The sequence below is a fragment of the Budorcas taxicolor genome, chromosome 15 (genome assembly GCF_023091745.1).
Source record: "Budorcas taxicolor isolate Tak-1 chromosome 15, Takin1.1, whole genome shotgun sequence".
In the NCBI taxonomy this organism is placed as follows: Eukaryota; Metazoa; Chordata; class Mammalia; order Artiodactyla; family Bovidae; genus Budorcas; species Budorcas taxicolor.
Genome location: NC_068924.1, coordinates 62,762,885 through 62,788,554, shown reverse-complemented (window position 1 = coordinate 62,788,554; position 25,670 = coordinate 62,762,885). Strand labels below are relative to the sequence as shown.

The window sequence follows — 25,670 nt, the reverse complement described above, 5'->3', positions numbered from 1 at the left end:
AGCCTTTCCTCCTTGAAGCTGAGAGAACCAGACCAAAGTAGGAAGAAATTACAGAAAGAACAGTCTAGAGACTCAGCAAGAAAAAAAATTACAGTCCTTGAGGGAAAAGGCATGAGCACTCAACATTATTTATAGCCTAGATCTTTGATGAAAGGTATACCTCCTTGACAGACATATACACAAAGGTCAAGGGTGTAACCTGCCACATTTACCTGGCCCACTTCCCACCCCAGCCCAGCCCAGCTCCAAAAAATACTCAATAGACCTACTCCATTGGGAGCCCATGGGGCCCCATCCCTTCTGCAAGCCTGTCATGATTTAACAAAATTGTAGCCTTTGGACAAGTACAGACCATTCAGGCTTACAAAGCACAGGAGATTTATAGAGCTTTCGGGGAAACACTGTTTAAAAAGGAAAGTAGGCCACTGGCTAAACCACAAAGATTCAGAGTACATCTCACAAAGACCTTTTCTTCTTTCAAATGCTAAGGTTATTGTTCTAGCTATAGGATGCATCGTTTCAAAACCTGCTGTAACTAAGCAGAATTAGAAATGATGTCAAAGAAAATGATTCCATTTCTCTTAGTTGATTAGCATACTCACTCAGTTTTCAAGGGACAACACTACAACTTTTCAATCTGGCGTACATATATTTGTTAGTTCGCTTGAATGTTTTCCTTTAGAAGAGGCTGAAAATATGGAACAGGTTTACCATAAAGCAACAACGCTGTCTAAAAGGTACGCAATTACACATCACATCAAACAGCTATAAAAGGAGACATCTTAGAACATTTATACACAGCAGGACGCTGGCCCCACGTGGCAGGATTTGGAACAAGCCTCACCTGAATGGTCTGCCTGTGTTCCCGGAACACGTTCACTCTAATCACTGCTTTGTTAAATTCAGGATTTAGAGACTGAATGATCTCGTAATCCAGATGCTCCTGACGGGGAAAGAGCCAAACCAATACCAAACATCAGAAACAAGTTTGCATTCTACAGACTTCACCTGTATTTATACTCAGCATGGAATCAAAATAAGCTCTTATCCTAACTTCCTACCTGATACTGCAGAGCATCAAATCCTTTAAACACAAATTCAAACAGAGTGTGGAGGTTATCCGGGCTCGGGGAGGTAACAAAGATATTGGAGTACCTGTTGAACAAAAGGAGGACTTTTTTTGCTTTTAAGTAATTAGGAAATTGAAGAAATGTTAAGAGAATTTAAAAAAGAAAATATTTTTGTTTGCCCCTGTTACACAGGTGATAACAAGAGACAGTGGTGGGGGATAAAAAAATAAGGACACACATTTTGAGGAGGAAAAGTAAAACAGCTCCAGACCTGAGGGTATTTTTGCTCCCAAACTAATGAAAACAAGTTGCCAATTTGAAGGGAACACGCCCCAGCAATTAGCTACCAGCATCCATGAAAGCACACTACTGAGGGCACAAGGCTTTCAAACTGTGGTCCTGGAAAAGACTCCTGAGAGTCCCCTGGACTGCAAGGAGATCCAACCCGTCAGTCCTAAAGGAAATCAACCCTGAATACGCATGAGAAGGACTGATGCTGAAGCTCCAATATTTTGGCCACCTGATGCGAAGAGCCGACTCACTGGAAGAGACCCTGATGTTGGGAAAGATTGAAGGCGAAAGGAGAAAGAGGGCGGCAGAGGATGAGATGGTTAGAGAGAATCACCGACTCAATGGACATGAATTTGAGCAAACTCCAGGAGACAGGGGAGGACAGAGGAGCCTGGTGTGCTGCAGTCCATGAGGTGGCATACAACTTAGTGAGTCAGACACAACTTAGCGACTAAACAACAAGAGGGTGCTCTGGGGACCGCTCCCTCAGTGTCAGAGATGGCACACGGCTCCCCAGTCCTGTACCCCTAGCCCAGAGAGGGTTTCATTCTCATCACTAGCTATGCTGAGACGTTTTCAAATCATGAGGCCAAAGTGCTCCATTGTGAGCAGGCAAAGGCCACAGTGAGCCTCTGAGGGATACTTGTTCAGTATAAAGAATACTAAAGGCAGAGGGCCAGGTGGTACCACTAGAGCAGCCAGAGTAACAAAGTCGGGAGCTGAGTTCAGTCCCAGCACAACCAGCAGTGACTTGGGGGGACCTTGGGTGAGTCACTGAAACTCCCTGAGCCTGGGTTTATCATCTATGAAACACTAACGTTGCTCTCAGGAGCACCAAGGAAGATCACGCATATCGGACACGGTAAATCCTACAGTCCATTATTTGTATCTGCGAAGCTGTAAGCACATGCTCTCCCAGCAGCTACATAAATCTTCTGTCCAGGACAAAAGAATGGCAAGTGATGTCACACTCAAAGGCAGCTCCTCAATGCAAACAAGACTTTCTATTGATCAAATCATTAAAATGACAAACCTGCATTTTTCTCGGTCAGCAAAGCTGGTCATACACAGGCTCATTTCCTGAGAGCTTTGAAGTTCCTTACCACCATTACTTTCTCTTGTGTGTTTGTTCAACTCTACATAGTTATCACAAAGGCCCTGGTATCTGTGTGCCAGGACACACATACATATACCTTTGGGATGTGGGGATAACAGCATTGTTCTTTCTAGCTGTTGCTGTTTAGTCACTAAGTTGATGCTGGGAAGGACTGAGGGAAAGATTGAGGGCAGGATGAGATGGTTGGATGGCATCATCAACCCAATGGACATGAGTGTGAGCAAACTCTGGGAGGTTGTGAAGGACAGGGAAGCCTGGCATGCTGCAGTCCATGGGGTCACAAAGAGTTGGACACAGCGACTGAACAACAACTGAACAAATCACTAAGTTGTATCCAACTCTTTTGTGACCTCATGGACTGTAGCCTGCCAGGCTAAGAACACTGGAGTGGGTTGTCATTTCCTTCTCCAGGGGCTCTTCCCAACCCAGGGATTGAACCCGCTACTCTTGCCCTGGCAAATGGATTCTTTACCACTGAGCCCCCAGGGACACCTGCTCTCTCTAGACAGGTGCCCAAGAGCTAGAGAAATCACTCAGGAGCTTGCTTACACCGGGAGCAGCCCCCTGACCCCTTGTCCTGCACACGGCTCCCGCAGATCTCAGGGTGCCTGAAGCCCGGGATCCCCTTACCCGAAAGCCACCGCCCCAGCAATAGCCAGTCCCAGGGCTGCAGACTTCCCCCTTCCTCGGGCAGCCGTGAGCGCAACAGTACTCCTCAGGGTCTTTTCCGAGATCCCCTCAATGAATTTCAAGACAGCTTTGGCCTGTGGAAAGAGAACACATTGGGTGAGCTGTGAAAAAGGCCGAGGTCCAGCCACGTACTACCATCACCACAAAGCCAGGCTGATGCTGAGGCTAAACTGGAGTTGGGGGGGAGCAGGGGACAGGGGGCCGCTCTCACCAGCCAGCACCTAGACTCTTACTCCCGTGATCATCTCCTCTCAGTCTCCAGGCTTTGAACACCAACCAGATGCTGACAACCCCCCCAGTTCACACCGCCATCCAGACCTCTTCCCCCACACCAGACTCTTCCACACACCCAACTGCACCCTCTACGTCTACTACCCGTCTCACGCTCAACACCTAATGTCTCCCCAGTCCTCCTCCACATACCATCTTCCCCAGCTCAGCTAGTGCCCAACTGTTCAGGCCAAAAATCACCTCCAATTTCTCCTCATGCCCGATTCATCAACAAACCCTGTCCTTCAAAACATGAAAATCCCACATTCCTCACTGTTCTCTTCCTCCACTGCTCTGGTCGAAGCCACCACTGCGTCCTGCCACCATTTTTACAGATACAGCAGTGGGCGTTATTTCCAGGATAAATTTCCAGGAGAAGAGCTGCTGAGTTAGAGGACGTGTGCATTAAAATGGGTATCATGCCAAGTTATGGAAGCCCCACCCATGTACGAAAAGCCTTCTTTTCTGCAGCCTTGCTGTCTTGCTGTATAATCCTGCCAACTGTCTCTGTTCACATTGTGCGCTGAACCCGCGGTAGGCAAGGCGTGAGCAGAGAAGCTGGATGAAAACTCAAGGAGTCACAGGAACTGCAGCTATGTTTATTCTCTTCTGACTGGCCCAGCAGCCGTAGCAGCAGACCCGCTGCATTCTCCTCTCATGGTTGACCCAGCGGACACAGCCGTAAGACAGCCATAATGCAGACACAACGGAGTGGCAAAGGCTTTTCAGGCGGAGCTTATGTATGCTGCTGCTGCTAAGTCGCGTCAGTCGTGTCTGACTCTGTGCGACCGCATAGACGGCAGCCCACCAGGCTCCCCCGTCCCTGGGATTCTCCAGGCAAGAACACTGGAGTGGCTTGCCATTTCCTTCTCCAATGCATGAATATAAAAAGTCAAACTGAAGTCACTCAGTCGTGTCCAGCTCGTAGTGAATCCATGGACTGTAGCCTACCAGGCTCCTCCACCCATGGGATTTTCCAGGTAAGAGTAGTGGAGTGGGGTGCCATTGCCTTCTCCGAGCTTATGTATGTTTACAGAGCAAAAGCGGCCTGTGGCCAAGCAGATACACCAGGACGCGCATGTGCAGTGCTGGGAGTGAGCTCAGCTGTTACATAACCATGTATTTACAAAACATGGGGCGAGAGCGAGAGGCTGTGGAACAAGAGGGTCTGATGACCACCATCTTGGCTAATCTGCTCTCTCCCCACACTTGCCAACACTGGGTACTGCTAAACTTGTAAGTCTTGACCAACCTGAAATGGGAACTTAGGATCATTGTTTCAATCTGTGTTACTTCAGTTATGAGAGAAAGCAGGCACCTTTTTCAAATCAATATAATTACTGGCTATCTATTTTGTTTGTAAATTACTCTGCTTTTTTGGACCGGTTTTTCATTTATTTTAGAATATTATTTTAGAGTTCATTTTTTAGCCCAAATTTCACACCCTTTTATTATGTTCATGGATTTTTCCATGTACATTTTATCAGAGTGTTTCACTTCTCTTCTCTAGAGCAAACAAGAAACGGATATGATACAGGGTTCAGCAAAGGCCAGGTTAAGGTGAGTAGGACCTGGATCCGCTCTGAGTGTTTCCAGCTGGAGAGACTTGAGCTTCCTCAAGGCCCTCCCCTTCCTCCTGCCTGGGCCTAAGTGTCACTGCCCAGCCGTGAACGTAAAAAGTGCCCATGGGGAGACATGAAGAGCAGCACAGAGGGCAGGGGCGCCAGGAGCAGGGAGGGGCGCTGCCAGTCGTGGTCACTTCTGCCCTCTCCCCATCATCTCTCTCACTCCCCCTCTCTGATGATAAAGAAGGTACCAGGAAGTAGCTGAAAAGCAACCTGGAGCCTGTAGCCTGGGCCGCAGAGAGCACTGCATAGCTGGTGATTCTATTTCCAGAAAGAAAAGGGAAACCAGCCTGTTGGGATTCAGCCCCAAGTGGGCGGCGTCAGTGCAGCTGTTTTCCATCATGAGGGAAGAGCCCAGTGCTGACAGGCCTGTGCTGCTTGTCTGCTCAGGCTGGATCAGAACTCTGAACACACCTGACAGCTTGCAGGTCTCTGGGCCATGTCTATTCAGCTCCCATCACCATCCAAGAACCACCGGAGAAGCCAGGTTTACCAGCCCTGGTCACTTGCGGGAGCACAGAAATGCATCCTGGAAGCTCCCTCCCAGCCTCCCAGAGACCAGGTGGACTGGGTACCCTCATCACAGGGCCCTCCTCAGCACTCACACTGGAGCGGGGCTGAGTACTAGGTGCCTCCAGCTCTGCTCACTTAAGAACAAGGCATAAGCAAAAACCTTATATCACCAAAACTCAGTGAGAATGAAAGGATGCAGGCCCATCGGCCCATGCTGGAGGGGTTCCTCTTTAAACGTAACCCATCTCCTCCCGACCTCAGCTTCCTGAACAATAGCTACAAACAAGGGGGAGGAGGCGGGGGTAATCCCAGACTTCTATGCTATGCTGTGTGGCCAAGTGTAAGCAACAGAAAAGGCCCCTGCCCCACAGAGGAGCCAAGCCTCATTCTAACTTGGCTTCTGTTGTTTTCTGCTCGCTGTCTTTTCCCTCTGTGTGGTTCAGACAGGGACTGGGGGGTGTTCCGAACACATGCTCACCTGGTCGAGGGTCTTGCAGCAGTCCACCAACACACCCACAGGCTGGGTGTCCTGCAAGCTCTCCTTCAGCTCCTTCAGCTCCAGATCAGAGGGACCGAGACTCTCATCCTACCAGAGAGGAGGAGGAGAAGGTTCACCACGGCCGTCGGAGGGTCAGCACAGGAAACACAGCCTCCCCCAGATTCCCGGAACCTGGCAGCTCACCGGCGTCTGGGGAGGCAGGGCCTCAATGCTGGCGGCGTGGGAGGAGATGGGCAGGATGTTGAGCTGGTCATCGATGACAAGACACTTCTTACACGAGGCCAGAGAAAGAATAAACCTGAAGAGCAAAACCACCATCGTGAGGTGCTGGGGGCAACGTCAACACGAAAAGGAAGGGCTTTTCTTTAGGAAAATTATCCAGCCCACGTCTCTAGAGCATCATCTGTGGAACAGGGCTGGATGATTCCCACCTCCCTTACAAGGCACCTGAACATGCTCTGCAGAGGAGACCTGTTACGGGGAGCTCTCTTGAGAGACTGATTATGAGTGCTCTTTCTGTGCAGAGCCCCTCAGCTCCGGGTCCCCTGGCCCTTCCCACATCCTCCCAGGTTCACCCTTTAGCACTAGGTGTCTCCTTCAGCTGGGAACCCCAAAGCCACCCCACGTATTCTCACCAACCACAGGTACACACACACGGACACCCTTCTGCCACAGGGAGGGAAAAACAAAGAAAAGGGTGGAGAGGACAGCTCCCTTTAGCTATAGTGCACAAACATTTCTGCGTGTAGAAAAACATGTGTTTGGCTGTAAAATCCAAGCTTGTCCCACAGCTGCAAGAAAAGGGCCTCCCGCACTACTTTCACGGGCTTCACTCCCATCCAGCAGCACCGGGTGACTTCCAGACCCACACCTTCTACTGAGCAGCTTCAGAGGGGTTGAAACCAGGCCCCACAATTCCCCCAGGCCAATTCCTAAACTGCAGTAGTTCTGACGCTGTGGACCAGATCATTTTTCTTAGGGGGTGGTGGTGGTGCTTTTTGGCCCCTTTTCAGCTTTTTAGCAGCATCATTGGCCTGTACCTTCCAATACCCGCCTCCCTGCCCCACCCAGCCAGATCCTGACTATCCAAGTGTCTACAGATACTGCCAAGTCTCTCCAAGGGCAAGACTGCTCAGGTTGAGAACCACTGCTCTAGGCCATGGCTCCTTCCTTCTTAAAGCTGTCAAAAGTTGCTAACTGGTATTCCCTAAACGGGGCTCTGGGTCAAATAAATTGGGGTCCCTTGTGCTGTGAGACTTTTCAGAGGCTACAACAGGCTCACATGATTCTTCAGAAAGGAAAAACTATATCAGCCATTTCCTAGACATAGTGGGCCAGAAAACCCTTTTGTTATAAGATCCCTCTTAAACAGCAGTGTTCAGTGAAACACATCTGGGGAAACAGGGATCCAGATAGATTACCCCTCTGACAGCTGTGCAGGCGAAGAGCCAGAGTGGACAGCGACTTGGTGAGGACCAGAAGCAAGGCAGAATCCAGGTCCCAGCCTTCCACTCACTCTACCGCTTCCAGTGAGCTGCGCGACTACCACTGTGATTGGGGAGCTCACCGTCTGGGGCTCCTGCACCACCTTCCCTCAGACAGAGCATGGCTTTCAGCTGTGTCCAAGACAAAAACGCGGCCCCCACCCCCAACCCCCGTGGCTCCCACAGGTGAGGAAGTGGAAAATGCTCAGACCAACCTCTCGTTAAATCTTCCCACCACATCCTGATGGGCCTCTGTCCTGTATCTTGAATGCACATCCTAAAGGAGACAACGTCCATTAGTAGAGGCTAACGGCACTGAGGCTCAGCGTCCAGATGTGAAGAAGTTTCAGCAAGCAGCCCTGGGATAAAAGAGGCACCAGCGATGCTGCTAGAATCGAAATCTACCCTTACCTAACCTACTGTGCTAACCTGGCTGAATGCGATTTGCTGGAGCTGGAATCAGATGCTAACTGCAGTGTTTCTCATCACAACAAACATCCCCTCACTTCATCTTTAGCTTTTCCCACATTTTATCTAGCATCTCAAAATATATTCACTTGGTCAACAAAATGCACATGCCAACACCAGACACGAGGGGTACACACTGGAGTTTGGTAAAGCATGACCCCTACTCTCATGAAGCTTATCATCAAATGGTTGGATGGAGACAAGTAGATATTTTGGCAAATGCCACGAATGAAAAACAGGGTGTAGGGACAGCTAGTGGGGTGGTGTGGGAAGGGGGACTACTTGCACAGGGTAGTGAGGGAAGGCCCTGAGGTGATAAGCAGGTGGCCAAGTAAGAGCAGGGGGAGAACAGAGAGACACCTTTGTTCACAGATATTTTAAGGAGGGCTTACTAAAGGCCAGGCACTCTTCCAGGAGTGAGGATATACCAGGGAGGAACACTGAGTCCCTGCTCCCATGAAGTCTGGAGACTGGCACAGGAAGCCAGATGGTAAGCAAGTAATGTCTGACTTTAGAGGTCTGTAACATGCTTTGAAGCCAAATAAAACAGGCTGAGGGGAATTCCCTGGTGGTCCAGTGGCTAAGACTCTGAGCTCCCAGTGCAGGGGGCCCAGGTTCGATCCCTGGTCAGGGAGCTAGATCCCACATGCTACAACTAAGACCCAGAGCAGCCACATAAATAAATAAAAATTTTAAAAAAATGTTTAAAAAAAAAAAAAAACAGGCTGAGGAGTGATGGGAGAAACACATATTCTACAGGGGGTGAGAGAGAGGGCCACGCTGAGGAGGTGGTATCTGGGCAAGGACTGGACTGCAGTGAGGAAGTGAGCCAGCAGACATTCCCGTGAGAAGAGCCAGTGGGAAGGCCCTCAGGTGAGAGTGTGCTGAGGGGAGAGGGCACATCTGAGGACCTCTGAGGCCAGAGTGGCTGGGGTGAGGAGAAGTGGTGGTCGGGGGAGGCGACAAGAAGCGGGCTCCAGATCTGAGGAAAGCCCATTTCACCAGATGAAGGCAGCTCACGAAATCCCGAAGCCAATCCTAACAGTTCCCGAGCAGGTGGCCGTGGACACGATTCAAAACCTGCCGCGCAGAACACAACACCCACGTGGCAGAGCCAATGAGTCACAGACCAGCTGTGCATCCAGGAGGACATTTTCCTCACTTACAGCCAGGTCCACAACTTGGGCAGAAAATATCCCCCCCACCACGTGGAGTCAAAGTTTCTGCCAACCTGGGAATGGAATGGCAGTGTTCCTTCATCACCTACTAGGGAGAGGGCGGGGAGGACGTCAGGATATGGTCCCCTTTCCGTAGTACACAACTGCAGGCCCTGGCGTGGCTCTCTGTGGAATACTACTTCAGAAATTTAACTACACAATAGCTGCATCCTATCTGCACCTCGCTGGTGTGGTATTTGCAAATGCCTGAGAGCAAGGGCACAATTCACATTCCCCAGCACACCCAGGGCCAGAGAAGACATCTCTGCAGTCACTTTTTCCTTAGTTGCAGTTAAAGAGCTCCCAGCCCAGAGATGATGCTGACTGTCCGCTGGAGTTGCTCAGTAAGAATTCTTAAAAGAAAGTAGAAAAACACCGATTAACTGGAACCCCCATAATCAAGTTTAAAAAAACAGGGACTTACCATGGTCATTGTGTACAACTGCTTGAGTGAGTTCATGGTCCGCAGGAGGATAACCACCAACCCACCACCTTCCACTGTTTCTACAGTCCTGGCGAGCAAGTTTGGAGTCAAAGCTTCAAAATCCTGGAAGAAGGAGACCTTAGAACTAGCTGATGATGCAAAGAGCATGGTGGGGAAGCTTAACCAGGAGCCAAGAGGGCTTTAAAGTACAAACTCAAGATGATACCCCCTACCAACTCACCAATACCCCCATACACAGTCCTTATTTAGGACTTCTTTAGAACAGGTGTCTCTGGTTTTATATGTCAAAGTGTTTCCCATCATCCCTGATAAAATCTTATTTGGAAAGAAGTTCTCCAGTCTTCATTGATTCTCACATGAATTTCAGAAATATCTCCCATTCATTTTCTGCTGTGTTCATAGGGAGAAACTGACAAAGCTCTACTGTACCACATGGGGGAGCCACTGCCTAAAGAAGCCATCATCACTGCATCTGGTAACTGGTGAGCAGAAACAACTCCCCAGCAGTCAGTGATGGGGTGAGAACAGGCAAAACGCTCTCCTCAGCCTCCAAGGTGGGATGTAACCCAGCAATGCATGGACAACCCACTGGACTGCAGAAAGAAAAAACCAGAACTTCTATTCAGAATTTCCCATCTCATTTCTTAATTTATATTTTATAAGGTATGTTTTATAATACATGTAATTATAGCAGTGCATGCATATAATAAATACATGATGAAACAGTGGGAACCTGAGCTTAAATGTGGAGATTTGTGCTTAAGATGTTTTCTTTCGGGGGCAGGAGAAGGGGGGAATCGATGAAATCACAAGTGTCAAAGAATCAAAGAATAAAACAAAGACCACCAGAGCTCAAAACAAAAATGTGAGACAATCTATGAACTTGCCAGGCAAGAGAAAATACACGCCAGTGAAGAAACTCACCAGATAGTTTTCTGCAGGGGGAGGGGGGGTTGGGGGTGGGGGAGTGGAGTGAGGGGACTCTAAGAATTAGAAGGTTGATTGTGGGGGCTGGTTATTCAGTCAAGCACTTTGGACAGGATGTAAGAGTGCTCAGGTCTGTACCCAGTGAGTTAAGTCCTACTCCTGTCTGGTCTTCAGTTAGTTCTAAGAAGACAGTAAGTTCTAATAAAACAAAAGCCTTCAGTTGGTTCTAACAAGGTCTGGGGTTCTAGGGTCATGCAAAGTTCCGTGTTCTATCAAGCTGGTTAGACCCAGGTATGACGGAGCATCACTACCAGTCTGGGTATCTCTGGACAAGTGCTACGTTAGATAGAAAATGTTCTTTTCGTGGTGTGAGTTATCAAGTTCCTTGGGAAAATGGCCAAGTCTTCCACTGATAAAGTCTGGGGGAAGGGGAATACGCACGCATCTTCTCTCCTCCCTGTACACCTGTTCTCGTGGGTACCCAGGCAGCCCGAGCACCCCTCAGTGCTGTGCCCCCAGCTGCGGGCTGGGGGAGGTCACCCACCTGGAGAACGCACATGCCAAACGTGTTGCCCAGGATCTTGTGGGTCTCGTTGTAGTAGCAGTAGCGAATGTTGGTGGCAGCTACGAAGAGTTCAAAGGGGTCATCTTGCTTTATGTTCAGCGTCCCGTTCTTTATTTTTTTCTGCAGCTGTCGCATTCTTTTCTTCCGATGACTGTAATCACCCCACCCCACCCCCAATCCCACGAGAGCCAGTTAACTGGAGAGGCTAGAGTTGGGAGAAGGGAATAGACTCAACAATCACCCACTTAAGACTTTCAGAGCTAGAAGGGAACTTGGAAATTGTAGGACTAATTCCCTTGCTTTAAAGCTAAAAAAAAAAAAAAACAAAACAAAACTGGAGAAGCATTAGAAGAGAAGGGCTTCAGAGGAAGATAGTATAAGTCTGTTTGTGAACCCTGCCATTTTCATACATCACTTAACAAGAAAGGTAATGGGAGTCCCTAAACCCCACATTTAGCCAGATCTTGAAACTAAACCCTGGTGGGCTCATTATCTCAGTCTCAAGCCAATGCTTCAATTTCATGGCACTCCTTCCCAGAGAACCTGGGAGAGGCATCATGATGGTGGGTTACTTTATTCATTTTTCCTAAATGAATTCATCCACTTCCTTCCCAGATGGTTAGATCAAGTCCTCAAGGGCAGTTCTAATCTAAGAAAACACCGACAGAGGATACACAGGTTAGAATGGAATCTGGACATCTCCCAGACATCTCTGAACTTCTCTCTTGTTCTGCTGCTGCTGCTAAGTCGCTTCAGTCGTGTCTGACTCTGTGTGACCCCATAGACGGCAGCCCACCAGGCTCCCCCGTCCCTGGGATTCTCCAGGCAAGAACACTGGAATGGGTTGCCATTTCCTTCTCCAATGCATGAAAGTGAAAAGTGAAAGTGAAGTCTCTCAGTTGTGTCTGACTCTTAGTGGCCCCATGGACTGCAGCCTACCAGGCTCCTCTGTCCGTGGGATTTTCCAGGCAAGAGTACAGGAGTGGGGTGCCATCACCTTCTCCGCTCTCTTGTCCTAAACATCTCTCAATACCCAAGTGTCAGTGAACTTCTTTAAGACTTTTTCTGCTGTGGACCGTTTTTAAAGTCTTTACTGAATTGGTTACAATACCGCCTCTGCTTTACATTTTGATTTTTTTGGCCTCCAGGCACATGGGATCCTAGCTCCTGGACCACAGGCTGTGAACCCGCAGCCCTTGCACTGGAAGACAAAGTCTTAACCTCTGGACCGCCAGGAAAGTCCCAACTCTTTCTTTCAGGGAAAACAGAGAACAAGAACACTCCAGAACCAAGGGGTACATCAGACCAAAATTTCATCACCGTTTTCTAACTGAAAGGGCTAAGGCCTTCCCCCTGGGCCTCCAGCTCCTCAGCCCGTGACTTAGCACCAGCTTTACCCTGATGATCTGCCACACCCAGACAGGGCTGGAAGAGCTACAAGAGGCACAGGAGGGGTCTTTGTAAAAGTGAGATCAGGTGGGTTAAGTTGAAAGGCAAATCTGCCCAGAATACCCTGAATTGCCATTCTGACATTTACCAAGCGTACAGCAGTGAGAATCGGAGCAACAGAAACTTATAATTCTGCTGAGAGACAACAGGCCTTATTCTCAATCTGTATTGAAAATGCTTACCTGCCCAATTATGGAAGAATATGCCAAAGTATTGAAAATATGGTGCTTTTTACTTTCACCTTTGTGATTTTTCTGTATTTTTCATATTCTCACAATAAAGCTTTTGTAATGTTTTTAAAGGCAAAACTATGTAATTCATAATCTAGTTTCTTTTAAGCAGAATCAAGTCTCTTAAAGACCAAAGGATAAGAACTAATCAAATTTAGCCTTTGGTACTCAAGTAAAATTAAAATGTTAGAGCCTGTTAACAATACACTCAACAAATAGTAACTGAGCACCTAGTAAAACATGGGAGATCCTTTGAAAATATGAAAATATAAAGATAAGCAGGAGAGGCCTCCTCGCTAAATGAATTTACTTACCAGTGGGCAAGTGATCACATCTTGAGGGAGAGAGAAGGTAAGGTGACAAGCACTGTACAAAGAGACAAGGGCTAAAGAGGGCAGCGGGGCCATGCGCTAAGTCTGAGGGCCTTAGAAAAAGCTTCCTGCAGGCCCTGAACCAAGAGGAGCACCCGAGGGGAGCAATTCAGCAGGTGAGTACAGAGAGGTGAAGTGGTACCCCAAGTGGAGGAGGGAGCAGGGGGATTCACCGGAGCAGAGAGCAGCTGGGGCTGGAGACGCACCCTCGGAGTTCACCCCAGAGACAAACTTTACATCTGGGGACAAGGGAGGGGGAAGAGGCCCAAGGACAGAACCACACAGGTGAACGGCTTGTGGGGGAAGATGAGATCAGAGAGAGGGAAGGACTTAGGAAGGTGGTCGGAGTAAAAGGAGAGCGTTTCTGAGGTGGCGCTATAGTGGGGCATCTGCCAAGGATCAGCATCCCGCACCCCAAACTCCTCCCCACATACGGGCGTAGGTAAAACTGCCAGGCTCCTACCAGGTGGCCCACCCCATTGCCTCTGGCCCAGGGCTAGATATCTTTCCAGAAGAATATGGGAGAAAGATGGATTTCTGTGTTGTTGGACCCAAACCATGTAAACCTCAAGGGCGATTTCTGCAATGGGGACCACAGAAGGAGAGAGCTGTCCTGAGGTGGGAAAGAACAGAGCAGACACAAGGGATTACACCGAGAAGAGGGACAGAGCAAGGGCCAGGGTGTCAGCACTGCGGCTGTACACCACCCCCAAGGCCGAGCCGAAATCTCACCCCCATAGGCTTCAGGAGCTAACCCAAATGCTGCTGACCCTTGAGAAACCTGGGGGTTAACCTATGTCTGACTTAGAGTCGGCCCCTTTATAACCATAGCTCCTCTGTATCAGAGAATTCAATCAACCACAGAGTACTGTAGAGCCTACTACTGAAACACATCCACATATAAGTGGAGTCCTGCAGTTCAAACCCACACTGTTCAAGGGTCAACTGTACTTCAATAGATCCCATTTGTGCCTAAGTATGTTTGTGTTAGAGGTCTCATATTTACTATAAGAAGTCTTAAGTTCAACAATTAAAAAAAAAAAAAAGAACCAGCCAATTGTCAGACAGCACACTAGTAGAAGAGCTCTGAAAAGAAGAAGAGAAAAGCTGCTGCATTAGGCATCAGGTGGAACCAGCATTATTAGATGAGCTCGATCAGCTGAGACAACTAGGAAGAAAAATGGCATGCAGAAAGCAAGGAACTGGGCTGAGAACATAAAAAAGCATGAAAAGATTTTGAAATTTATTGTCAGGAATGAAGAATGAACATCAGTTCTATTATTTTCTCTACTGGGAAGTGTCCTCAGAGACAGCACCTTTACTAACAATCCCTTAAAACCTAGGTCAAACAATTATTTCCTGGCATTTAACTAAGGAGCAGGGATGAGAAATGGGATGGGACACTCAAAGGGGCACGACTTACCTGCTAAAGCCCAGCTCTTTCTTATAGCACCATAGCACCGAAGGCCGAGCTTTCACAGTTGCTTTGGACAACATGTGATGGAGTATGACTACCTGGCAAAGAAAAAAGCCACAGACTCTTAGGGACGAGAGAGACCTCTGGGATGGCCAGGCCCAAGACTACAAGGCAAGCAGCGCCCAGGCTGGGACTAGAAACCAGATCACATACACTTACTCTTGTGCTCAGTATCAAAAGCTGGTAACCTATCTGCTAATAACTCTAAATACTGAGTATTCATCACTTTCAAGAAATAAAGGAATGTTCCCACTAGGCATTTCACTTAAAGAAAACCAAAGAGACCTTAATGTCATTATGTGTAAAACCCCAGATGGTCCGTAACATGCTGACTCTCTGGAACAGGACACAAAGTCAGGAAGCATTTACCAGGTCTTACCTGATCCTTCCCTCGATCTCCAACCACAACAAAAAGAGACCTTTGCCGCTCAGCTACCCCATTCTCAATGAGAATCCGGATTCGGTTATCCACTTTCTTCCGATGCATGGTGAAAAATTATCACTAAAACAGAAGGAAAGGAAACACGACTGGACATGAACATCCAGGTTCTGGGTGAAAACCATTAGCTGGCTGCCTCCTATGGAACAGGAGCTGAACTACGCACATTTATAAGTATTATTTTTTTAACCCTCAAACAGCTCCCTAGGGAAGACATCAGCCTCATTTTTTATATGAGGAAACTTAGGCTTGTAACTGCGAACATGTAACCTGACTCTATCACAGCATGACTGAGGCTCAGAAAAAAAAAGGAGATGAAGGAAGAAAAATTCAGGAAACAGAACTTCTAAAAATACCTCAAGAAATGTATAGATTAAAAGAACTGTGTGACTTTGCTATGTATCCTTTGTATATTTTCATGCTTTTAATCTTAATCACAATGCCAAGGACATCTTGATAACACTGTTTTGAAATAGCTGTTTTGATAGTCTTAATAATAAGCCATCTAAGATTTAGCATTACCAAATAGTTGACCCAGGGTATGTCCCCTTGGGGTTCCCTGATAGCTCATTAGGTAAAGAATCCTCCTGCAATGCAGGAGACCCCGGTTCGATTCCTAGGTCAAGAGGATCTGCTGGAGAAAGGTTAGGCTACCCACTCCAGTATTCTTGGGCATCCCTGGTGGCTCAGCTGGTAAAGAATCCACCTGCAATGCAGGAAACCTGAGTTTGATCCCTGGGTTGGGAAGATCCTCTGGAGAAGGGAAAGGCTACCCACTCCAGTATTCTGACCTAGAGAATTCCATGGACTGTGTAGTCCATGGGGTGGCAAAGAGTTGGACACAACCGAGGAACTTTCACTTCACTTAGGCTTGAAAGGTGAAGAAAATGTTCCCATAGGCATGGAAAGCTATAATTCACACCCCTCTGGAGGAGTTTTTTAAAAATCAGAAACAATGTTAAAAAAAAAAAAAAAGAATTAAAACCTATGATATAAACATGGGAAAATAAGGAAGTTTTCAAAAATGTTTGTTCAAAATCACTTTCAAATTTATCTAAGGATATGGATACAGATGCTTATTAGAGGATAACACAGCAAGATATGTATATGTATATATGTATATACATTATATACACATTAAAAAAAACTGAAATGTAGTTATTAATGGACAGTGAGATAATGGATGATTCTTATTTTGTTCTTTTGTTTTGGGGAGTTTTGGGTTTTTTTTTTTCTAATTCACATGTATTACTAACAAGATCAGAAGAAGAAATCAATGAATATTACTATGATGGAATGCGTACAATTGCTTCCTCAAGGGAAGGAAAACTATACCTAAGCCTGTACAAAGAGATTTCAAGTTACTGTGATTAAAGTTATTGTGATTACATATGCTAGGGCTTCCCTGATGGCTCAGAGGTTAAAGCGTCTGCCTGCAATACGGGAGACCTGGGTTTGATCCCTGGGTTGGGAAGATCCCCTGAAGAAGGAAATGGCAACCCACTCCAGTATTCTTGCCTGGAGAATCCCATGGACGGAGGAGCCTGGTGGGCTATAGTCCACGCGGTTGCAAAGAGTTGGACACGACTGAGCGACTTCACTTACTCACTTACTTACTCATGCTAGAACACTGCATCATTATCATAATAGATACACCAAAAAACACCAGAAATATCAATTATGTTTCTATAATTAAAAATAGAAATGACATGTTACTTAGACTCTCCAGTGTTAGCTGCATTCTACACACAAAGCTCATTAACTGAAACTTAACCCTGTACCATCTTCCTAAACTCTCAATCCAAACATGGATTTTAGCAGTTCTTTCTTACTGTAAAACACTATATCACAACCAATGGCTCCTATTTTATAAAGAAAGGACCCATTATAAATACTCAAATACCACCAAGGAAGAAAAATGATGGGAGACATGATTCACATTCAGGTGCCCTCCTGATTTCAAAGTCTGAACTGTTTCCAGTTCACCAACCAGCTTGTGAGCTTAGTTGCCAACCACACAAAAAACCCCACCACATCAACCAACAACCAATTATTGCTTTTTGTTCTAGTTACTGTGGGAGTCCCTGAAGTAGTACCAAATAAAGTCCTGGCTTCAAAGAGTTTTCATTTTCCTTAGAGAAAATATTTAAGAGAAAGAAATGAGGGATAATCTGCCTAAAGGCAGATAAAATTAGATGTAAAACTAATTGTTACAGACAGGTGAAAGTCTGAGACTACTGTGGGCTGCAGTTGCCAAGGAAGGCTTAATGGATAAGGAAGGCCTTGATGGCAGAGAAAGAGTTATTTTTCAGTATTCATCTATCAGTCAAACAAATATCATATTATCTATGCGCCAGGCATCATTCTAGGTGCACTGGTAAACAAAATAAAGTCCTGAGTGTTCCTGCTGAATACGGAGTATAAACGAATGAGCATAGTGATGTAGCTACCAGCTTGGGAGGATCTGGATGAAATGAGATTGTCTCTGTTCAATGCCAGGTGCTGCCATCAGGAACTGTGGACAAGCTCCGCGGAAACCGAAAGTGTTGTCACGCACCCACTCAACCCACCCCACTCCACCCCAACTAGAGCCCCTTGAGGGAAGCGATCAAGTCACGCAACCCGCAAGAGCGCTTAGAAGCAGAGGATCCTGTCATCTAAGAGCACCCAGATGAGGCGGCAGTCCTGATGGAGCGGCAGTCGGCATGTGTCGGGCACCAGCACTAATGCAAAGCCTTCGTCCTGTAGCCAGTCTCATCGGGCCCAAAAAGGACACCGACACCGACCTCGGCACCCGCCCCCAACCATCCCGTGAAGGATACCTGCGCCCCGAGCCCGGCGGACTCCAGCCAGCAGCAAAGCGGAAGCACGTGGGGACACCGGACTTTTGCGGAAGAGGCGGGCGCAGCCTAGCGGATGCCTGGCCGCCAGCTCTCAGATCACCCCTCCGCGACGCGCATCTCGCTCGCGGGCTTGAAGGCGGGGCGTGCGCCGGCGCACTAAGGGAGCGGCGACGGCGAGAGGGGACCTTTTCAACCCGGTCGCTGAGTGATGACGTCAGAGCCCGCAGGGCGGAGCCGTAGTAACCGCGGCTGTACGGTTTAAGTCTCTGCGGGCTGTAGCGGTGATGCTGGGTGTCGTTTGCCTCTTCAGGTCAGAGTTATAAGATACTGCGGCTACGGAGAGCAGAATAAGTAGATGGTCGCACCCGCATGGCCTGTCACTGCGTGGGGCTAGCTCGGGTCCCAGACAGGCCGAGGTTTTGAGTATTAGCCTGGTTATGCGAGATGACTGGCTCCCAAGATATGCGCATAATTTTGAGTCCTCTTATTTTAAATAACGTCCTAATGTGACAAGATAGGGAAACTCAATCAGCAGACCTTTCTCGTTCAGCTCACTTGACCCTCCTCATCCTCAGTCATGACCTCGTAGATGTTTGTCTGGGATTCCGTTTTCTACCCACTATTATTGCTGCTGTACTTTGCAGGGTCTTTAGGCCTGTACCGGCTGTCAAATGCTGGAGTTCTTAGGAAAACCAGCTCTGAGGTTCTGCTGTTTGGTTACTTCCCTCTACCCCACCCCCAAGCGAACTGTCAAGCAGTTGACTTAAAAGGCCATAGTCATGAATTTGGGGGTCAGAACGTTGAATTAAACACGTTCTGCTCAACTTTTCTCTGATGGCTTTTATCAGCCAAACTGATTTCCCTTTCTACCTTCGTCAAATCAAAATGTAATTCTGTAGTTACAAACCTAATGTAATCAGCACCACCCATGAGGTCCAACAACCATAATTTCGTAATTCCCTCAACAAAATGTCAATATGCTAGACGAGATAAAGTGATCAAAATTTTCCTATCCCTCTTGAAGTTTAATAGTCTAGGTAAGAAAAAGGTGTTCAGAAAAAAGTATCCAGTGAGTAAAAACTAACACACATAGCAGACATGGAAGGACTGAAATGATGACCTGGAGCAAAGACCTTAATTTAAGAAGAATGAGCCTTAACATTCTTTTTAACAGTTGAGTGGAAAGCTTTCCACACATGAAGTTTCCAGGACGGTTAAAGTTTCAGCAAAGCATTCAGTGTGGCCACAGTACAGTAAGCAAGAGAGAAAACAGTAGGAAATCAGGCCTGACACATTAGGCACATGGGCCAGATTTAGGATTCTAGGTGTGGCATGGTTTATAGGGAAACTGCTGGAGTCTCAATAACAGGTAAGTGACAAAACCTGATTTGCCCTCTAAGGCTCAATCTGACTGCTATGCAAGAAAACTGTACTACAGGAGAGCAAGAGTTGAAACAGAACCATCATAAGCTACTGCTGTTACCTGTTCTGATAGTGGTGGTGGTGGTCACAAGTGCTGACTTAGGATATATTTTTAAGGTAGAATCATATGCATTTGCTTAAGGACTATAGACACAAGGTATAAAAGGAAACCAATGATATCATTTGCCCTGAGCAACTGGATATACGTTCATGAACAGATAAATCTGAAATACTCAAAAGCATTCAAAATCAAGACATGAAGTTTGGGTGTGTTTGAGGGAGTTTGGGACCTAGAAATACTTCTGAGTGACTAAAATGATGACTGTAGTCAGTAATGGGATTGGTTAAGATCAACTAGGGAAGAATGTTAGCTAGGGATGAAGTCTGCAACCAAGTCCTGGAAAACTCACTAAAGGATACTGAGCAGTGGCCAGTTAAGATAGAAATGTGTAGAACCCATTCACAACCACCCTGCACTTTGTTGTAATCATTTCTTACACGGGCTACAGCAAGTCATCTCTTGCATCATAATATTTTGCTCTCAACACTGTCGTTTTTGCTTTTGCCACTGGACTGCCAGGAAATCCCCTGCCTTGAGTGTTATTAAATAGCAATTTTATTAGGTGACCCACCATCCTCTCCTCCCCCAATCCCAACCGCTATACACACAGCTTAAAACTTACCAGTTTCCAACTCCCAAGAGACAAACTTACCATGGAATAGAACTACAAAGCTGTTCTTAGCAGTCCTTACCTGTTGCTTCAGCCTCTCTAGCTCTATAAAACCTATACTTTACTCTAGCCAGTTTCTCAGTCACTGGAGATTGGATTTGGACATGCAGTTCTCTCCCGTTCTTTACCAGTTTACTACTCCTCATGCTTCAGGTCTGAACTATTTACATCAAAATGTCTTTCCTGATCATTCTGACTAGGTCATATCCTATCACAGCCTTAGTATCCATCATCAACCATGTTGCTGCATCATGGTTTTTGCTGTATTTTAGTATCATCACAACATCTTTGATTAGACTGATGAGGGCAGGAACCAGTGATTCTGTCACCACGGAATGCTTAGTGCTTGGAATGGTGACCTGGCAAAGAGGGCCCAAATTTGCTGAATGAAGCTTTGGTGTACTGACTTAATACAGTGACTCCCTAATCTAAATACAATACTAACAGAAAACCAGTACTAAAAGAACAGTAAAAACTGCCTTCACTGAATCAGGTTATCTTTCACTACTTACATACTCAAGGAGCCAGTCTTCTGCATGAGACTGGATTAGGCTTCAGAACCGCTGTTTAAGGTATTAAGATCCCAACTGAGAAGAATTGTAGTAGTCTAACAAGGTGAGGCTAACAGAAATTTAAGGTTTTTCCTTTCTTCTCACAAGTAGCACTTGTTCACTTAGAGCTTTGCTCAGTGGTATAAACAACTAAAGCAAACTTCACTCAAGGACAATTAAGGTATCAGGTTTTAATATGATTTAATCTAATGTAATTTAAAACATTCACTAGTCTTTTCCAGTATTTCTGTAGAATTCAAAATGGGAAAGGGTATAGAATGAGCCTTAACAAATTATTTTCATATTCCTGAGGGTTTTCCCTCCCCCCATTAACTCTTTAGAAGGGATAATAAGCTTAAGAGCAATACTGATTTTTTTAATATAACTTACAGTCAATAAAACTTCAAAGAGTGCTTAATAAGAACTCAAATGGGATGAGATTCAGAAACTTAAAAGATGAAATGATGGGTTTTAACTTTGTGCTTACCTGTATCCCATTCCCCCTAAGATATATTATTGAAAATATAATGAACAATACAAATTTCCTAAGACACCTAGGAGGTGAATATTCAACTACTTTCTACATTTTATGAACTGGTTGTTAAGAGCACATCTGTTAATTAACCTTCTGAGAATAAATACACATTCTCATGTCTCTAAGTGACGTCTCCCCCATCACGGAGTCATATATATACATAGGAGGTTAAAGAACAGCAGAAGCTAGCTGATTAAAAATACTTAATGGATTTTGTTTTAATATGAAGATAACGATGATCAGAAAACCTCTTTCAATAATATTCTTTAGGGATATTAAGATCTGAAAATAAAACTGCCCTAGCCAAGGTAATCAATGACACTGTACCTTAAAGCTTTAAAACAGAAGTCTCATTATCCATATGAGATGATTGATACTGTGCATTTAAATGAAAGTACTTTATATATGGCATCTTGCTATACCAAGCCACAGTGCCACATGTGACAACCACCTCTTTTCAACTCTGCTAGAATATGCATTTGCCCACGCAAGGCCTCCTGCAGGGAGGACAAGCATCAAGCATCCACGAATTATACAGAACACTTAGTACCAAGACTCAGATCTTAATCGGACTTTTTAAAAAGTTCTCTGCCCCATAGAGAGGCGCTCCTTTAAAAAATATAGTCTGAATTCAGGCATAAGTTTTAGATTTAGACTCCAACGGTAGAATGCCCAAAAAAAGGTATAATATCTCAAAAAGAACAAACGATTCTTTTAAAAACATACATAAGAAATAATCAAACTACTAATACCTTTACACATTCATGACATCTGCACTAACGCACAGAAGTTTGAAACCTAGAAAACATTTCTCCCCCATCCCATCTCTGAACTGATTCATAGAGATCACTGTATAAAGAACTTATTTCAATTCTGATTTTAAATGTCATGAAATTATTTTCTACACAGATAGCAAAGTTAGTTTTATATATAGAAAGATTGTAAGCACACATCATCTAGGGATTACCCAGTAAACCACAAATATTTTATCTATCCGCCTAAAATAAAGCAAACATATGGTTGTGGTACATCCCAGGCAGATGTCATTTAAAGCACACAAGGGGAGGTGCTAGCAGAAGAAATACTTATTTGCAAAAGTAAACAGATAACCCTTCCAATATGATGTACCACAACCACACATGAGAAAAGTCAAGAACTTTTATTTTAAAATAAACATTGAAGATTCCCCCCTTCCCCACCACCCTACAAAACTTTGAATGTGGAATGTTCAATAGGCTATCCATTTTAGAAGGTTACAAAACCAACAAAAACTCCAGTTGTCTAATGATGAATGTTTGAGAATAGTTTTATGGGTTTAAGTAGCTGAGCACCTACTGGAAGAAGTCCTTAGCTAAAGGCTGAAAACTAAATTCAATTTCTGCACAGAAAATACCATTAACTTAATAGCCTTTGCTTAGTATAAGGTGGGATTAATTCCCCATGAAGTCAAAGTGGGATACAACAAGCAGCATTAAGTTCATAGGCACACAGACCTAGTGCTCCAACTGCTAGCACAAATTTCAACATCGTACATAAATTACTAAACTGTCCATCGTCATCAGACTTGGGACTCTCCCTATACATCTATGGGAGGGAATCACCACTTTGAATAAATACCTCCATGTGAAACAGATAATTCAGTTAGGGTTAGACGAAAGATAAGTGCAAGTACTGTAGAAATAGCTGCTGGAGATAACCATAAAATTTGTAACACTAAACTGCATGGGGTGAACCACATAAGCTGCTAACTGTTCAACACCAGTGTTTCAAGATACAACTTTTATAAACATGTTTTATTTGTTTGTTTATACCATCAGAAGTGAAACTATTGACTGTCATTTCCCTAAAATAGGGAAATCAATCTAAAACACATACTGGTGCTTTTCAAAAGATAGCAATTTAAAAGGGTGGCAGCAGCAGGCATTTGATGTCTTTTTCTTTTAAAAACTTTCAGGCTGCAGGAAAAACATGTAACCAAGAGTGTTATGATTATCCACTAGATTTTCATCAGTACCTGTACCAATTTAGGTGACAATACAGCAAGATCCAAGGATTAGTGACAGACAATGTACGTCATAAGGAATGATATATACTACCAATCCTTACAAAAGTCATTGTCAAAGAAACTGTTAAGTGTTTGAAAGGTATCTAAATATTTCACATTAAGTACAGAAGCGGCCATCCAGATTATATCCCTTAATTGTTGCATATTTTTCAAAAAGTGCCAATCAAAGCCTAATTTTGCATTTTGGCTTTGTCTTATACAGTATCAGCTGTTAAAAAGCAATTTACATGTGTCTTAAACCACAGTCGTCTGGCCAGAGGATGAATAGTGCCGTGTCAAAGCCTAAGGCTGGTACCCAGCCTTGTACGTGTGATTACGGGCCCATGCATAATTTGGTATGCATCTAAATGTTCAGTGCTCCAATTTTAGTGGAAAAGGTGTGAAATGCAGTTGTTCTGCCAAACCACACTCCACTCCTTCCATCTTCCTTTCAAGGGAAATATTTTAGTTTTGTCAGTTACCATTGAATGACTCTAGGGCTGATTTGTAGATTTTATCCAATGTCAGAAGTCAATCTTGCTTTATCCAAGCCACTTCAAATAACTATGGAGATATCACCCCATTAAAGTATATTATGTTTTACTCCTAAGCAAGGGTGAGGAATCTGAGTATCATGTGCAAGGCTCAAGATGACGCTTAGGACAGAACATGCAGAGTAAAAATAGTTTCCTTCCATATCCAGGTAATATAAAGCTGACAACTGTAGTCCTGTCTTTATGGGATGAAAACAGTCCCTTTACAATAAGTTTCCTGAAAGGGAGAACAAATAGATAATAACTCTTCTGGTAACATATTATGGTACACTGGCCAGTGTGTTTTTGGCGATTAAACATAATCCTGTGAATCAGATTAATTCACTTGCTGAGTGTTCATTTGCGGCATCCCTCTGTTGGGTCTTGGGGGCCCTCCACGACCTAGAAGACAAAAATGGCATTTGGTTTTTCTTTCAAATATTATTTGTCCTGCCTTCAAGCAGATTTTCATCTGAAGTCAAGAAGCATGTGGGCAGCTTGTCACATTATTAGGTTTAAGAGGTCAATTCTTCAGTGTTCAAGTTTCACCTGTCCTGGAAGTTGCCATGTGCAAATTTGCTCATGTTCTCTAGTTAAAAGAAGAGTAGAGCTAATGGAGTATTCCACCAGTACTCATTCATTCATTCATTCAACAAGTATTTATTGAGTGCCTACTATGTGCCAGGCACTGTCATCAGGCGTTGGAAATAGATACAGCAGTGAAGACAGACAAAGTACCTGCTCTCATGGAGCTTACATTCTAGTATACACGCTAGCTTACATTTCAGATAACATCATACTATCAAAATTAATAAAAGCACCAGAATGAAAAACAGACCTTATTACCTAAACTGTTATAAAGAAACTACATAACATTCAAAATTGTATAATGACTTGTAACAGATAAAGTAACTTTTTACATGCTGTTAAAACAGATTTTTAGCTACCATTCAACTCAACTTTCATTGAATATGCTACAAGGTGAGAAAGAACATAACCCACATTCACATGCAAATATCCTTTGATACTTCAAGTCAGTAATTCCCAAGTGATCCATAATTAAAAAAAAAAAAATGCACCTTTTTTGCTGGCCAGTTTCTACTAGCATTGAAATTAAAGAATTTTGTAATTCCTCCTTAATATACATTTGTATACATATTATGGCCAATATCTAGAGGAAATCAATTCAACTTCCCTCAAATCAGAGAACCATTTAGAACTTCAGATCATATGAAATGCTACCTCTAATTGTTACACAGACTGACTTCCTACCCAAATAGGAAGTAGTTTTCCTATATTAAGAGACAAAACAAAAAACTCTTAAAACCTGTAATTTTTAAGTATAGTTCTGCAAGTTGGTTATGAATTTGGAGGCTTTGTTTAAAAGTCAGAAATAATGCCATTTATAACACTAAGAGTGGTCCAAAAGTCATTGAAATTTCAATTTTCTATCACTTCTAAATGGTTCTCTAAATGTCACTATGGCTTATCCGGCCATTAAAGGGTTTCTGGCCCTAAAATATAATAAGCATGTTTCAAAAATAAAAAAGGAATAATAAATTTATATAAATGTTCAATCTCATTCCAAAAATGTCTTACAAAAATGTTTCAGTAAGTACTTCCTAAAAACATTTAGCAGGTTTTAGGACCTGAAAAATAATTTGCAGTTGGAAAAACACTTTCTGAGGAGGAGAAATGTTCTAGTTTTCAAGACAGTTTATATAGTAACAGGGATAATCATTCAAAAAATTAAATTTGGGTTCAAGATAAGTTTTAGAAACAGAGCATTTCATTTAATCCCTAGCAACAACTCTGGAAATGATAAATGTATTCCTAACATGTAACCTACATGCAGACTATGAAC

The 25,670-nt window shown here is 44.6% G+C and overlaps 2 protein-coding genes across 2 annotated transcripts in view; both read right to left on the bottom strand.

The window, feature by feature from the left end:
* NAT10 (N-acetyltransferase 10) overlaps nt 1–18,090 on the bottom strand; it is a 39,592-nt gene extending 21,502 nt beyond the window's left edge. Inside the window, exons 1-11 of the mRNA XM_052652424.1 lie at nt 17,970–18,090; nt 15,088–15,210; nt 14,655–14,746; nt 11,161–11,332; nt 9,669–9,791; nt 7,775–7,836; nt 6,259–6,373; nt 6,055–6,162; nt 3,109–3,242; nt 1,062–1,155; nt 845–943 (exon numbers count right to left, since the gene is read on the bottom strand). Of these exons, the coding sequence (XP_052508384.1) occupies nt 845–943; nt 1,062–1,155; nt 3,109–3,242; nt 6,055–6,162; nt 6,259–6,373; nt 7,775–7,836; nt 9,669–9,791; nt 11,161–11,332; nt 14,655–14,746; nt 15,088–15,195 (1,107 nt within the window). The 5' untranslated portion in view covers nt 15,196–15,210; nt 17,970–18,090. The remainder of the gene's footprint in view (nt 1–844; nt 944–1,061; nt 1,156–3,108; nt 3,243–6,054; nt 6,163–6,258; nt 6,374–7,774; nt 7,837–9,668; nt 9,792–11,160; nt 11,333–14,654; nt 14,747–15,087; nt 15,211–17,969) is intronic.
* Nucleotides 18,091–22,357: 4,267 nt separating this feature from the next.
* CAPRIN1 (cell cycle associated protein 1) overlaps nt 22,358–25,670 on the bottom strand; it is a 35,163-nt gene continuing 31,850 nt past the window's right edge. The window contains exon 19 of the mRNA XM_052652096.1: nt 22,358–24,208. Within this exon, the coding sequence (XP_052508056.1) occupies nt 24,144–24,208 (65 nt within the window). The 3' untranslated portion in view covers nt 22,358–24,143. The remainder of the gene's footprint in view (nt 24,209–25,670) is intronic.